The following is a 12,985-nucleotide window of genomic DNA, read 5'->3' on the forward strand; positions in this document are numbered from 1 at the left end:
TTTCACATAAAGAAAATTTTCTTGTTGTTGGGAATGAAAAAGAACTTCCTAAACTTGATAAAAGATGTTTATGAGGAATTTAAAATTGACACTATCCTAAAAGGGGAAATTTGGGAAGCTTTCATTTTAAGTCAGGCATCAGACAAGAATATGCACATCTTCACTTCTATGCAGTCATGTATGGAGTTCCTGGCCTGCACAAGGAGACATTTAAAAATGGCATAAAATTTCTCCATCAGGAAGGATGAATACCCAATTTTGTATCAACATGGGCGGGATTGGAAGAGATTATGCTGAGTGAAATAAGTCAAGCAGAGAGAGTCAATTATCATATGGTTTCATTCATTTTGTGGAGCATAAAAAATAACATAGAGGACATGAGGAGATGGAGAGGAGAAGGGAGTTGAGGGAAATTGGAGGGAAAGATGAACCATGAGAGACTATGGACTCTGAAAAACTATCTGAGGGTTTTGAAGGGGTGGGGGGTGGGAGGTTAGGGTATTATGGAGGGCACGTATTGCATGGAACACTGGGTGTGGTACATAAACAATGAATTCTGGTACACTGAAAAGAAATTTTAAAAAATTTTTAAAAATTTTAAATGGCATAAACTTTGAAGAGAAAAAATACGACTGTCATAATTTGCAGATGACAATTGACTACTCAAAACACTACAAGGAACACGCCAAGAAATTAAAATGAACTGTGGAAGAATCTAGCAAGGTAGCTAGTAACAGATGAATACATAAAAGTCATTTATCTGCATTAGCAACAAACAGAAAGAAATAACTAAAAAGTTACCCACACCTTACCACTTTATTTTAAAATTCCAAGCTTCTAGGAATAAATATAACAAAGACATGCCAGAATTCTACATGGGAAAAATTATTAAAGTTTTGTGAAAGAACATTAACAAGACCTAGACAGAGGAAAGACATAACAAGGACAAGGTTAGGGGATGAAAGGGGTGTAGATTTGAAAAAGCTACCTGGCCCTGGGTGGGCGTGGTTGGGAGGTACTTGGATATCTGTCATTGGAGTACACAGGTGCAAGGCTGGTCACAGCATGCCTCTACTTTGCCCTCCTCTGAGTTGTGCCTGGTCAAATCCAGCAGTCCTCAGCCAGGACTTACCCATCTGTCCTGCCAGCAGCATGAAGCCTGTGTTGCTTCTCCAGCTCCTTCTGTTGATTCACTTAACACCACGGCAGGTGTCTGGAAGCCCCAAGGAACATGTGATGAGTAGGTGCTGGGTCTGGGCTCCGGGGAGGGAAGCAGCATCTATAGAGATGAGAAGATCTGAAGGCTGAGGATAAACATGGTGAAAAAAACACAGTATCATGTTCAAGGGTCCAAGTCTCATTGCCAGTAAGATCCAGGTTGAATCCCTGCTGTGTGTGTACTGAGTGATCTTCAACAAAGTGTCTGGTCCTCAGATTTTTTTTTAAGATTTTATTTATTTATTTATTTGACAGACAGAGATCACAAGTAGACAAAGAGGCAGGCAGAGAGAGAGAGAGAGGAGGAAGCAGGCTCCCTGCAGAGCAGAGAGCTGATATGGGGTCCCATCCCAGGACCCTGGGATCATGACCCGAGCCGAAAGCAGAGGCTTTAACCCACTGAGCCACCCAGGCACCCTGGTCCTCAGATTTTATCTTTGCAAAGGTAAAATGACACTGGGACAGCTCAGGGGAGAAACTGAGATAATGCATGTACACACAGAGCATTCTTAATGGACCGTGATAAGCGCTCAGTAAGAATTAACTACTGTAGATGTTATCAGCCTCATCATCCAGTGTATTCTTGCTGTCCTAGTTTATTCACGGATGCTTGCACCAACTTTTCAAGCAATAAAACAGAGAGAAGGGGCAGCTGGGTGGCTCAGTAGGTTAAGCATCTGACTCTTGATTTCAGCTCAGGTCGTGATCTCCACGTGAGATTGAGCCCCACATCAGGCTCTATGGTTAGCAGGGAGTTTGCTTGAGATTCTCTCTCCCTCTGCCTCTCCTCTCTCTCTCTCTCTCTCTCTCTCTCTCTCAAATAAGTAAATGAATCTTTTTTTAAAAACAGAGAAAAAAATTAAGTTGATAGAACTCAGCCTGAAGCCTACATAATATAAGCTTTGGAGAACGCTTGGGAGAGAAGGAAAGAAAGTCTCACATTTTACTCCACATTTTAAACTTTCAAAGGTAGTTGCACAATTACCAGTGACTAGCATCAGTGGCAAGGTATAGAGTCCATCTCAGCAGCCACCATGGCCCAGCTCAACCTAACAAGAGCTCCCATAGTTCATTTGACCAATACCAAATGGGAAATGAACTATTATCCATCACACCTACATTATTCTATGGGAAGAGCATCCTCAGAATGGTGGGGGCTCAGAAGAGGGAAGTGTGTTCTATCTCAGGAGTTTAGGGATGCAAGTTCCTGTTTTGGGGGTCTCAGAAAAGCACACAGATTTGTAAGACTGAGGGAGGCCAAGCTAGATGCAAGAGAATGAGGGCAAGATTAATTTGGAGAACCAAGGATTAAAGTTTGAAGAAAAACACAAAAAGGGCTCCTGAGAGACTGGTAAGTCTTTGTGAGTAAGATTGGAATCACATAACCAGAAAAGGAGGCAAAACATGAGAGGGTCCATCTCTCTGAAATCTCTGGCTCACAGACTTCGTCCTCACACCGTTCCTCCCCAAAGTGGGGACCAGTTCCAACTTCTTGCACCGATCTAGTGACACATGGGATGACTGGGAGATCAGGGTATATGCTGCATACTGGTCTCTGCCAAATTGTCAACAGCTTGGGCCTTGGCTTTTTTCTCTGGTGCTATTTGTTGTTATAATTATAGCCCCCAATTTCATTAATCATTTGTTCCCTCCAGGTCAGTATGATATCCTATGGACTCCTTTCTTTTTTTCTTTTTTTTTTAAGATTTTATCTATTCATTTGACAGAGAGAGAGAGATCACAAGTAGGCAGAGAGGCAGGCAGAGAGACAGGAGGAAGCAGGCTCCCTGCTGAGCAGACCCTGAGATCATGGCCTGAGCTTAAGGCAGAGGCTTAACCCACTGAGCCACCCAGGTGCTCCCCTATGGATCCTTTTCTAATTGCAAATACTTGCAAAGCTGTAAGTCAACAGGGGCTTCTAGAATGCTCCACATATGGCATTTACCCCAAAGAAAGGGCAAGTCACAAGGTACAAAAATTAGAGCCTGGCTGGGCTTTGATGAAGGGACTAATTGTACTTATCCTTCATGCCTTGGAGCTCAGGAACAGAAAGTAGGTTGTGAGCTGGAGCCCTGTGACAGGATCTCCTGGTGGAGGTGGTATTGACTTGGACCCAAGTACTGAGGGATGAGGGGGGAATGAGATGTTAGCATTAAAATGCTTATTCTTCTCTAATAGTAGAAAGTGGGGGCATCCTGACACTCTCACTTCCTTATCAGTAGAGATCTGGGAAGAAAGAAAAGTTGATCTTTGCTCCCCATTCCAAAATACCCACCCTCAACCCCATGAAATAAGTTACACCCAGAACTCATTTGTGATTCTGGTCCTAGTATTCTAGATGCCAGTATCTTTAGTGTACTGAAGTGTACTTCATCCTCTCCCAAAATCTTCCTTCCCCCTCATTTTTCCTACACACAAATAGCACATGTTAGGTCAATCCTAGGATGAACTATGTTGTTAGTGAGAGGTTGTACAACTTGCTTGAGACTACACAATGATTCAGTGCAAAAGCACCTACACACCACTCTCTTGCTCATCACACACTGTTCATCTCTTGAACTGGACCTAACTACAGTCTATGAGGTATCTGATCTGCAAGGATGGGTACAGGGTTCTGCCGACCTGTCTCCAGTCAAATACCCAAGCTTTGGTTTTCCCTGCCAAGAACTCAGAGAAAGGCAACATCTAAGGACAAAATCTGATTCTACCTCCCTGTGACCACAGGAGGAAGATCAGTGGCTGGTTTTCTGGCAGTTACCTGGGCTTTTGGAGTTCTGAATGTTGCTCCAGTATGTTGTTTAGACCCTCCTCTTTCCTGGTTTGTGTTCCAGGGAGTATCTTGGAACCCCCACCCTGCAGATCAGATCCTGGAAACTGTACTCAATTCTGTACATTGCAGGAAGATTGCCGAAACGGACTTCAGTGCTGTTCTTCCTTCTGTGGGATAGTCTGTACATTAAACAACCATGTAAATCATGACAGGTAAGAGGCTTTGTGTGCCTGTTCTGACCCAGCTACCTTGGGGAGCTCAACAAAAGAGTCTCTTACCAGCCCCTACAGTGGATCTATTTTTCTAACATTCTCCTTCTCTTTGCCAAGAATAATTTTCTTAAATGCCCTGATTAAAAGATACTTTTTCCATTCCCAAACTAATTAATCCTTCTCATCACCACATCTGTGAATCTCTAAATATGCCTCTCTGAGCACACCCACAAACTCCTCCATCCACAGATCCTGCCCTGTCCCAGAATCCACCTTTATCCTGAAGCCTGGGACATTATATCTGAAGTCACAAGTCTCATCAAAATCCCAAAGCCAATCTGTTTTCTTTGTTTTTGCTTTCTTTCTTTCACCAAATGCCATCCTTTGGCCCCCAGTGTTCCTGGGCTCTGGAGATCCTGCAGCCTGAGCAAAGCTTTGGTTAACTGCCAAGGCATTAACACTGACCCCGCTTCTGCTGAATGGAATGCTCCCAGAACAGAGAAAGAGCGAAAAGGCATTAAAGAGCTATGAGACACCTGGTTTCTAATTCTACCTTTCAGCTATATCTTTCTACAACCTTAAGCAAGACAATTCCCCATGTTTGCCTTTCTTTCTCATGCATAAGATGAGGACTCTTTATTCCAACCTTGAAAGGTTGATACAAAGACCCGCAAGACAAGAGATTCAACCAGTGACCTTCTAAACGGTGTTGTTCTCTGCTGTATTCTCTGTCCTGAACACAATACCCAACATATGAGACAAGGTACAGAGTGAGGAAGTAGGGTCCCAGAGCCATACATCCACACCCAAATCCTGGCTCTCCTACTTCTTAGCTGAGTGACCTCAGACAAGTTAATCAATCTCTCTCTGAGCATCATCTTTAAGATGAGAACAACAATAGTGACAAGAAAATAGATAACCCATGCAAACTCTAAAGATATTATGTGCCACAAAGTAATTACTCAGTAAATTTTGCAATTAGGTAAACCACTTCTCTTTTATGAGACTGGTCTTTACAATGAAACTTCACACTTTTCAAGGTTCTTCAGGGGAAGGCAGAAGCATAAGTATGACTCTTTGTTGTCACTTGGTTCTTTGAGGTTCTGCTTTCCCTATAGCAAGAAAACTTAGCTTCATGGTATAATTGTAATGAGGGAAGTAATGGAAAATTAAATATTTTATTTCTAAGAACAAAGCTTCACCAGAGAATATTTGAGAATATTTTTCTTCTACAGAACCAAGAAAAGGAACATAAGAAATATCAGGGCACCAACTAAACGCATACCTAGAGGAGTTGGAAAAAGAACAGCAAAGAAAGCCTAAATTCAGCAGAAGAAGAGAAATTTAAAGTTTAGAGAAGAAATCTATAATATAGGAATCAAGAAACAGTAGAACAGATCAACAAGAGTAGGAGCTGGTTCTTTGAAAGAATTAAGATTGATAAAACCCTGGCCAGACTTACCAAAAAGAAAAGAGAAAGGACCCAAATAAATAAAATCATAATGAAAGAGGAGCGATCACAACCAACATCAAAGAAATATAAATAATTTTAAGAGAGTATCATAAGCAATTATATGCCAACAAATTAGGCAATCTGGAAGAAATGGATAAATTCCTAGGAACATATAAACTACCAAAACTGAAACAGGAAGAAATAGAAAACCTGAACAGACCCATAACCAGCAAAGAAATTCAATCAGTAATCAAAAATCTCCAATGAAAAAGAGTCCAGGGCCAGACAGCTTCCCAGGAGAACTCTACCAAACAATTAAAGAAGAATTAATACCTTTTCTTCTGAAGCTGATCAAAAAATAGAAATGGAGGAAAACTTCCAAATTCATTCTATGAGTCCAGCATTACCATGATTCCAAAAACAAAAACAAAAAACAGACAAAGACCCCACCAAAAAGAATTCCAGACCAATATCTCTGATGAACAGGGATGCAAAAATTCTCACCAAGATACTAGCTAATGGGATCCAAGTGTGCATTAAAAGGATTATTCACCAGGACCAAGTGGGACTTATTCCTGGGCTTCAGAGGTGGTTCAGCATCCATAAATCTATCAATGTGATATTCCACATTAATAAAAAAAAGGACAAGAACCATATGATCCTCTCAATAGATGCAGAAAAAGCTTTTGACAAAATAAAGCAGATTTTCTTGATTTAAAAAAAAACCCTCCACAATACAGAGATTGAGGGAACATACCTCAGTATCATAAAAGCCATATACAAAAGACCTACAGTGAATATCATCCTACATCTCTAAGGTCTGGAACACAACAGGAATATCCACTCTCATCACTGTTGTTCAACATAGTACTGGAAGTCCTAGGCTCAGCAACTGGACAACAGAAAGAAAGAAAAGGCATCCAAATCTGATGAATTCAAACTCTCACTCTTTGCAGACAACATGATACTCTATGTAGAAAACCCAAAAGACTCCACCAAAAAATTGCTAGAACTGATACAGGAATTCAGCAAAGTCACAGGATATAGAATCAATACACAAAAGTCTGCTGCATTTCTATACACTAACAATGAAACAGAAGGAAGAAATCAAGGAGTTGGTCCCACTTACAATTGCACCAAAACCCATAAGATACCTAAGAATAAACCTAACCAAAGAGGTAAAGGATCTGTACTCAGATCCAAAGAAATGGAAAAACATTCCATGCTCATCAACTGGAAGAACAGATATTGTTAAAATGTCTATGCTACCCAAAGCAACCTACGTATTCAATGCAATCTCTACCAAAATACCACCAGCGTTTTTCACAGAGCTGGAACAAACAATTCTAAAATTTGCATAGAACCAGAAAAGACCCCAAATAGCCAAATTTTAATGTTGAAAAAGAAAATGAAAGCTGGAGACATCACAATTCCAGACTTCAAGATCTATTACAAAACTGTAATCATCAGGACAGTATAGTACTGGCACAAAAACAGACACATAGATCAATGGAACAGAATAGAAAACTCAGAAATGGACCCTCAACTGTATATCCCTTGGTTAAAAAAAAAAAAAGACAGTCTCTTCAACAAATGGTGTTGGGAAAACTGGATAGCCACATGCAGAAGAATGAAACTGGATAAATTTCCTACATCATACACAAAAATAAACTCAAAATGGTTGAAAGACTTAAATATGAGACAAGAAGCCATCAAAATCTTAGAGGACAACACAGGCAGCCACCTCTTTGACCTCAGCCACATCAACTTCTTGCTAGACAAAGGCAAGAGAAACAAAAGCAAAAATGAACTATTAGGGGCGCCTGAGTGGCTCAGTGGGTTAAGCCGCTGCCTTCGGCTCAGGTCATGATCTCAGGGTCCTGGGATCGAGTCCCGCATCAGGCTCTCTGCTCAGCGGGAGCCTGCTTCCCTCTCTCTCTCTGCCTGCCTCTCTGCCTTGTTGTGATTTCTCTCTGTCAAATAAATAAATAAAATCTTTAAAAAAAAATGAACTATTAGGACTTCATCCAGAAGAAAAGCTTTTGCACAACAAAGGAGACAGTCAACAAAACTAAAAGGCAACCTATGGAATGGGAAAAGATAGTCACAACATCTTATCAGATAAAAGGCTAGTATCTAAAATCTATAAAGAGCTGGGTGTTATATACAACTAAGGAGTCTTTGAGCACTACATCAAAAACTAATGATGTACTATATGTTGGCTAACTGAACATAATAAAAAAAAAGAACTTATCGAACTTTACATCCAACAAACAAACAAAAAAATCCACTTAAGAAATTCGCAGAAGGGGCGCCTGGGTGGCTCATTGGGTTAAAGCCTCTGCCTTCGGATCTGGTCATGAGCCCCACATCGGGCTCTCTGCTCAGAGGGGAGCCTGCTTCCTTCTCTCTGTCTCTGCCTGCCTCTCTGCCTACTTGTCTGTCAAATAAATAAATAAAATCTTAAAAATAAATAAATAAATGCGCGGAAGACATGAACAGATATTTCTCCAAAGAAGACATACAAATGGCCAACAGAAACATGATAAAATGCTCAACATCACTCAACATCAGGGAAATACAAATCAAAACCACAATGAAATCTCACACCAGTCAGAATGGCTAAAATTAACAACTCAAGAAACAACAAATGTTGGTGAGCATGTGGAGAAAGGGAACCCTCTTATATTGTTGGTGGGAAAGCAAACTGGTGCAGCCACTCTAGAAAACAGTATGGAGGCTCCTCAGAAAGTTAAAAGTAGAACTTCCCTAGAACCCAGCAATTGTACTAGTAGGTATTTATCTAAAGGATACAAACATAGTAATTTGAAGGGGCACATGCTACCCAATGTTTATAACAACAATATCCACAATAACAAAACTATGGAAAGAGTCCAGATATCCACTGACAGATGAATGGATAAAGATGAATGGATAACACTAACACACACACACACACACACACACACACACACACACACACACACACAGGAATATTACTCAGCAATCAAAAAGAATGAAATCTTGCCATTTGCAATGACATGGATGGAACTAGAGGGTATTATGTGAAGTGAAATAAGTCCATCAGAGGAAGGTAAATACCATAAGATTTCACTCATATGTGGAATTTAAGAAATCAAACAGATGAACAGGTGAAGGGAAGGAAAAATAAAGTAAGGCAAAAACAAAGAGGGAAGCAAATCATAAGAGATTCTCTTTTTTTTTAAGATTTTATTTATTTATCTGACAGAGAGAGACACAGTGAGAAAGGGAACACAAGCCAGGGGAGTGGGAAAAGAAGAAGCAAGCTTCCTGCTGAGAAAGGAGCCTGATGCAGGGCTCAATCCCAGGACCCTGGGATCATGTCCTGAGCCAAAGGCAGACACTTAATGACTGAGTCACCCAGGCTTCCCACCATAAGAGATTCTTAACTATAGGAAACAAACTAAGGGTTGTTGGAGGGGAGATGACTGGGGGAATGAGGTAATGGGGTGATTGACATTAAGGAGGCCACTTGATGTAATGACCACAGGGTATTATATGCAAGTGATGAATCACTAAATTCTACCCCTGAAAATAATAACCAGTGTATGCTAACTAAATTGAATTGAATTAATTGAATTTAAATTAAAAATTTTAAAAACAAAGAAATATCATGGTTGGCAACTGAGGCATGTTTCCAAGAGCATTTTATAAGTATTGGGGTTTGGCCTGACATTCCCAGTGTGGGATTTTCCAGTTTTCCTCCTCTAGCCTCTTCAATATCCCGGCAACATCAGAATAGCCTTTTGTCACCCCGACTGTACCCTCCTCCACTATCCACCCCCCCCACACACACACACCAGGCTATGCTCCCATTCCCTGGAGCAAGATGTGGTTCAGGGAGGATTCTGTCACACAGAGCAACATAAGGAGGCAGAGTCTTGGCCTCAGGTTGGGGATGGGGCGTGGGGAACACAGAGTGCTCACATCTGAGCCATTGCCAAGGAACAGGCTCTGCCAGGCTTCGGGTTAATGATGTCCCGGGTGGGAAGCCAAGCAGAGCCCTTCACACTCTGTGTGGTCTTGGTCAGCTCACTCCACAACTCTGAGAACAGCTTCCTCATGTGAGAGATGAAGAGAACATCCATACATCAGGTTTTTTGAGGATTACATGAGGCCATGTGGAATGGAAGAACTTGATCATTGCAAAGGCTCTGTAAAGGTTAGAAGCTGCCAGCAATTCTCTCTTTCTGGGTTCCAGATTTTTCCCCTTAAAAAAAGGGGGGATCATCCCTATTATTTTACCAAAGTTATGGAAGGCAAGAGAGCAAAGTAGAATCCTCTGTAACTCCACCACCAAAACAAAGCTACAATTCATAACTTGGTGGGTTTGGTTTCAGACTATTTGGGGGAAAAGGAGGACCTTAGGGTCTTCTCACAGTCCTTCTAAAGTCACCAGAGTTGCCAAGGGGTATTTCGTCCTTTTCTTAACCCTGTACAAAGGAGTTCGATAAATGGTGACAAGGAAAGGCCAGTGAAGGAGCTTCTGTGCATGAACCCACCCATGTTCAGACCTGGTGAGTCAGCTCTGCTAACTTCCTCTGCACCTTGTATATGATTAACCACCCAGGCCACACCCTGGCCACCCATCAGAGCATCAACATTGTCACATAATCCATGGCCCATGCAGTGGGAAGATATTGAGCAAGTAGTAAGAACCCAGGTGAAAGATAACAGAAGGTGGCTAGTGCAATGATGTAGGGTATTTTTATTGTAGGTTCAGGATAGCATGGTTATGGGTAGATGAGCCTTAGCAAGCCTCATTTCAAAGCATTGCCCAGAGAGACAAGACTTCACCTTGGACACGCAGAAAAACCCTGCGGTAGACCTGAGTGCATCTTCTACAGAAACAGGCATCCTGTTATCTTCTGGTAGGCTCGGTTAGGACGATGCCATCTGATGTATTGCATTAACTATAATATCTATCTATCTATCTATCTATAATATCTATCGATCTACATGTCCAAATATTTGCTCTCCCCAGTGCTGTAGCGTGTCCTCTGTAGAATGGTTCCCTTCAACTGACCATGACTGCTCTGGAGGTCCTGGTGCTGGCTGGGAAGCTTGGGTAAGGGAGGAGATGGCAGTACCAGTGAGGACCTGAGAATAATGCCTGCCTTGTTCCCAGGAAGTGCAGTCTTGAGCTTCCTGTGGTGATGGAATGGAAGACAGAATAGCCCAGGCAGACCTTGCCAGCATCCTCCACAAAACCTGAGCTCTGGTGGGCGTTGCCAAGGGCTTCCACCTTTTTAAATGTGAGCTTACATTTTAGCCCTGACATGCTTCAACTCATCGCATCCTCGTAGCAACCATAATACCCAGTTTACAAACAAGGAAACTGAAGATCATAGAGTTAAAATCACATACACAGCATTAGCCAATGGGCCAGTGGTGAAGCTAGAATATAAACCCAAGGCTTGGGATGCCTTTTTCCCAAGGAATTGCAAATTTGGGCAGTCAGTTTCAGTGCGGCCAAATGGATCTTCACATTTTCCTGCTTCCACTGAATTTTCCCATTGAAGCGCTTGCCCCTGCTTCCAGCTCAGGCCTCATAACGCCTCATTCCCCTTCACACTTAGAAAGCTGCCTTTTTCGGCTTGGCCTCCCTCCAGGGTCCCATGCCCTCTGTCCCTCTGTGCTCAAACTCTAGCTTTTCACTCTGCCAGAATGTCTTTCTCCCACTCTCCCAATGAACTCCCACTCATGCTTCAAGCCTTACATTAAATAAAAATCTCTGTAGGACCAATTCACCCCAGATGGAATGGGCCACTCTGTGTCTTTTTAAAGTACTGTATCTTGCCCTTATAGGAACTCTCATCACATTGTCCTATCATCATTTAACCTAGTATTTTCTTTATCTAGAGAATGAATCTCATAAAAGCAGGAACTGTGTGAGACTTCTTTGCCACAGAACCTTAGAACCTAACACCATGCCCTGCACATAGTAAGGATACAATGCTGACTTTTCAAATGGGATGGGAAGGAAGCTGGCAAGGAGTAGACTAATCCTAACACTTGATGCCTTGTTCTCACAAAGAAAATCTTCACTGCATAGTCCGGAACACTTCAGATATCAGATAACTACTTTGGGGGCTGGACTCAGTCTCTTTTTATAAATTATTTTTCTTTTTTTTAACCATTCTATTTTTTTTTTATTTTTCCTTTTCAATTTTTTTATTTTTTTACGTATTTGTGGTTTTTTAGTGTTCAATGATTCATTAGTTGCGTATAACACCCAGGGCTCATACCAACATGTGCCTTCTTTGATATCTATCTTGTGGTTCCCCTATCCTCCCACCCCATTCCCTTCTGTAACCCTCAGTTTTGTTCCCAAAGTCCAGAGTCTCTCATGGCTTGTCTCCCTCTCTGATTTCTTCCCATTCAGTTTTCTCTCCCTTCCCTGTGGTCCTCTGCTCTATTCCTTATATTCCACATATGAGTGAAACTGTATAATTGCCTTTCTCTGCTTGACTTATTTCACTCAGCTTAATCCCCTCCAGTTCCATCCCTGTCGATGCAAATGGTGGGTATTCATTCTTTTTGCTGGTTAATACTCCATTGTATATATGGACCACATCTTTTTATCCACTCATCTGTTGAAAGGTATCTCAGCTCCTTCAACAGTTTGGCTATTGTGGACATTGCTGCTATGAACATTGGGGTGCATATGCCCCTTCTTTCTACTACATCTATATCTTTGGGGTAAATACCAAGTAGCGCAATCTGGTACAGCCACTCTGGAAAACAGTATGGAAGTCCCTCAAGATGTTAAAAATATAAATTACTTTTCTTAAAGACAAAATGATATTTGCTTTTGGAAACTTTGAATAGGATGGAAAACACTCCCTCCCCTCCCCGCACAAAAAACTTGGAAATATCCATTTAGAAAGGATGGTAAGACAGAGTAAGGGCTAAAGGTCCTAGCTGTTCTGAGATTCAGTCTAGATTTGTCCTTGCTGGGCTGGGGAAGATGGGCATCTCCAACTCCTTGGGGCCTCAGTCTCTTTATCTTTAAGTGTCATTGAACAACACCTAAACTCAGGTGTGTCATGAGACCAAATGAGATGATACAGGTAAAGGATGTACCACAGTTCCTGGTAGAGTCTAAGGAGAAGGTTACTATCATTGTTCATGTCTTTCCCATCCTTCTTTTAATAAAAATTCTTGTCTTAGAAAAGAATCAAAGTGTACCTTCCACCTTGAACTTTATGTCTTTAAAAAAATTTACCTAGATTCCATATAAATTAGCTCCCAGAGAAGACAAGTGTCATGTCTCTGACCTTTGAAACA

The 12,985-nt window shown here is 41.5% G+C and overlaps 1 protein-coding gene across 1 annotated transcript; it reads left to right on the top strand.

Annotated features, from left to right (window-relative positions):
- The first annotated feature begins 1,152 nt into the window (after positions 1-1,152).
- WFDC13 (WAP four-disulfide core domain 13) lies at positions 1,153-4,627 on the top strand. The gene is made up of 3 exons (XM_045980582.1): positions 1,153-1,240; positions 4,050-4,169; positions 4,596-4,627. Exons 1-3 carry the CDS (start codon positions 1,153-1,155, stop codon positions 4,625-4,627), a joined length of 240 nt encoding a protein of 79 aa, XP_045836538.1.
- The last annotated feature ends 8,358 nt before the right edge of the window (positions 4,628-12,985 follow it).

This window comes from Meles meles, chromosome 16, assembly GCF_922984935.1.
Source record: "Meles meles chromosome 16, mMelMel3.1 paternal haplotype, whole genome shotgun sequence".
NCBI classification, from domain to species: domain Eukaryota; kingdom Metazoa; phylum Chordata; class Mammalia; order Carnivora; family Mustelidae; genus Meles; species Meles meles.

Coding starts and splice junctions, on each gene's coding strand:
- WFDC13 (XM_045980582.1), top strand. CDS start 1,153: ATGAAGCCTGTGTTGCTTCTCCAGCTCCTTCTGTTGATTCACTTAACA. Junction 1,241..4,049: donor CCCCAAGGAACATGTGATGA/GTAGGTGCTGGG, acceptor TTTGTGTTCCAG/GGAGTATCTTGGAACCCCCA. Junction 4,170..4,595: donor TTCCTTCTGTGGGATAGTCT/GTACATTAAACA, acceptor TTTGGCCCCCAG/TGTTCCTGGGCTCTGGAGAT.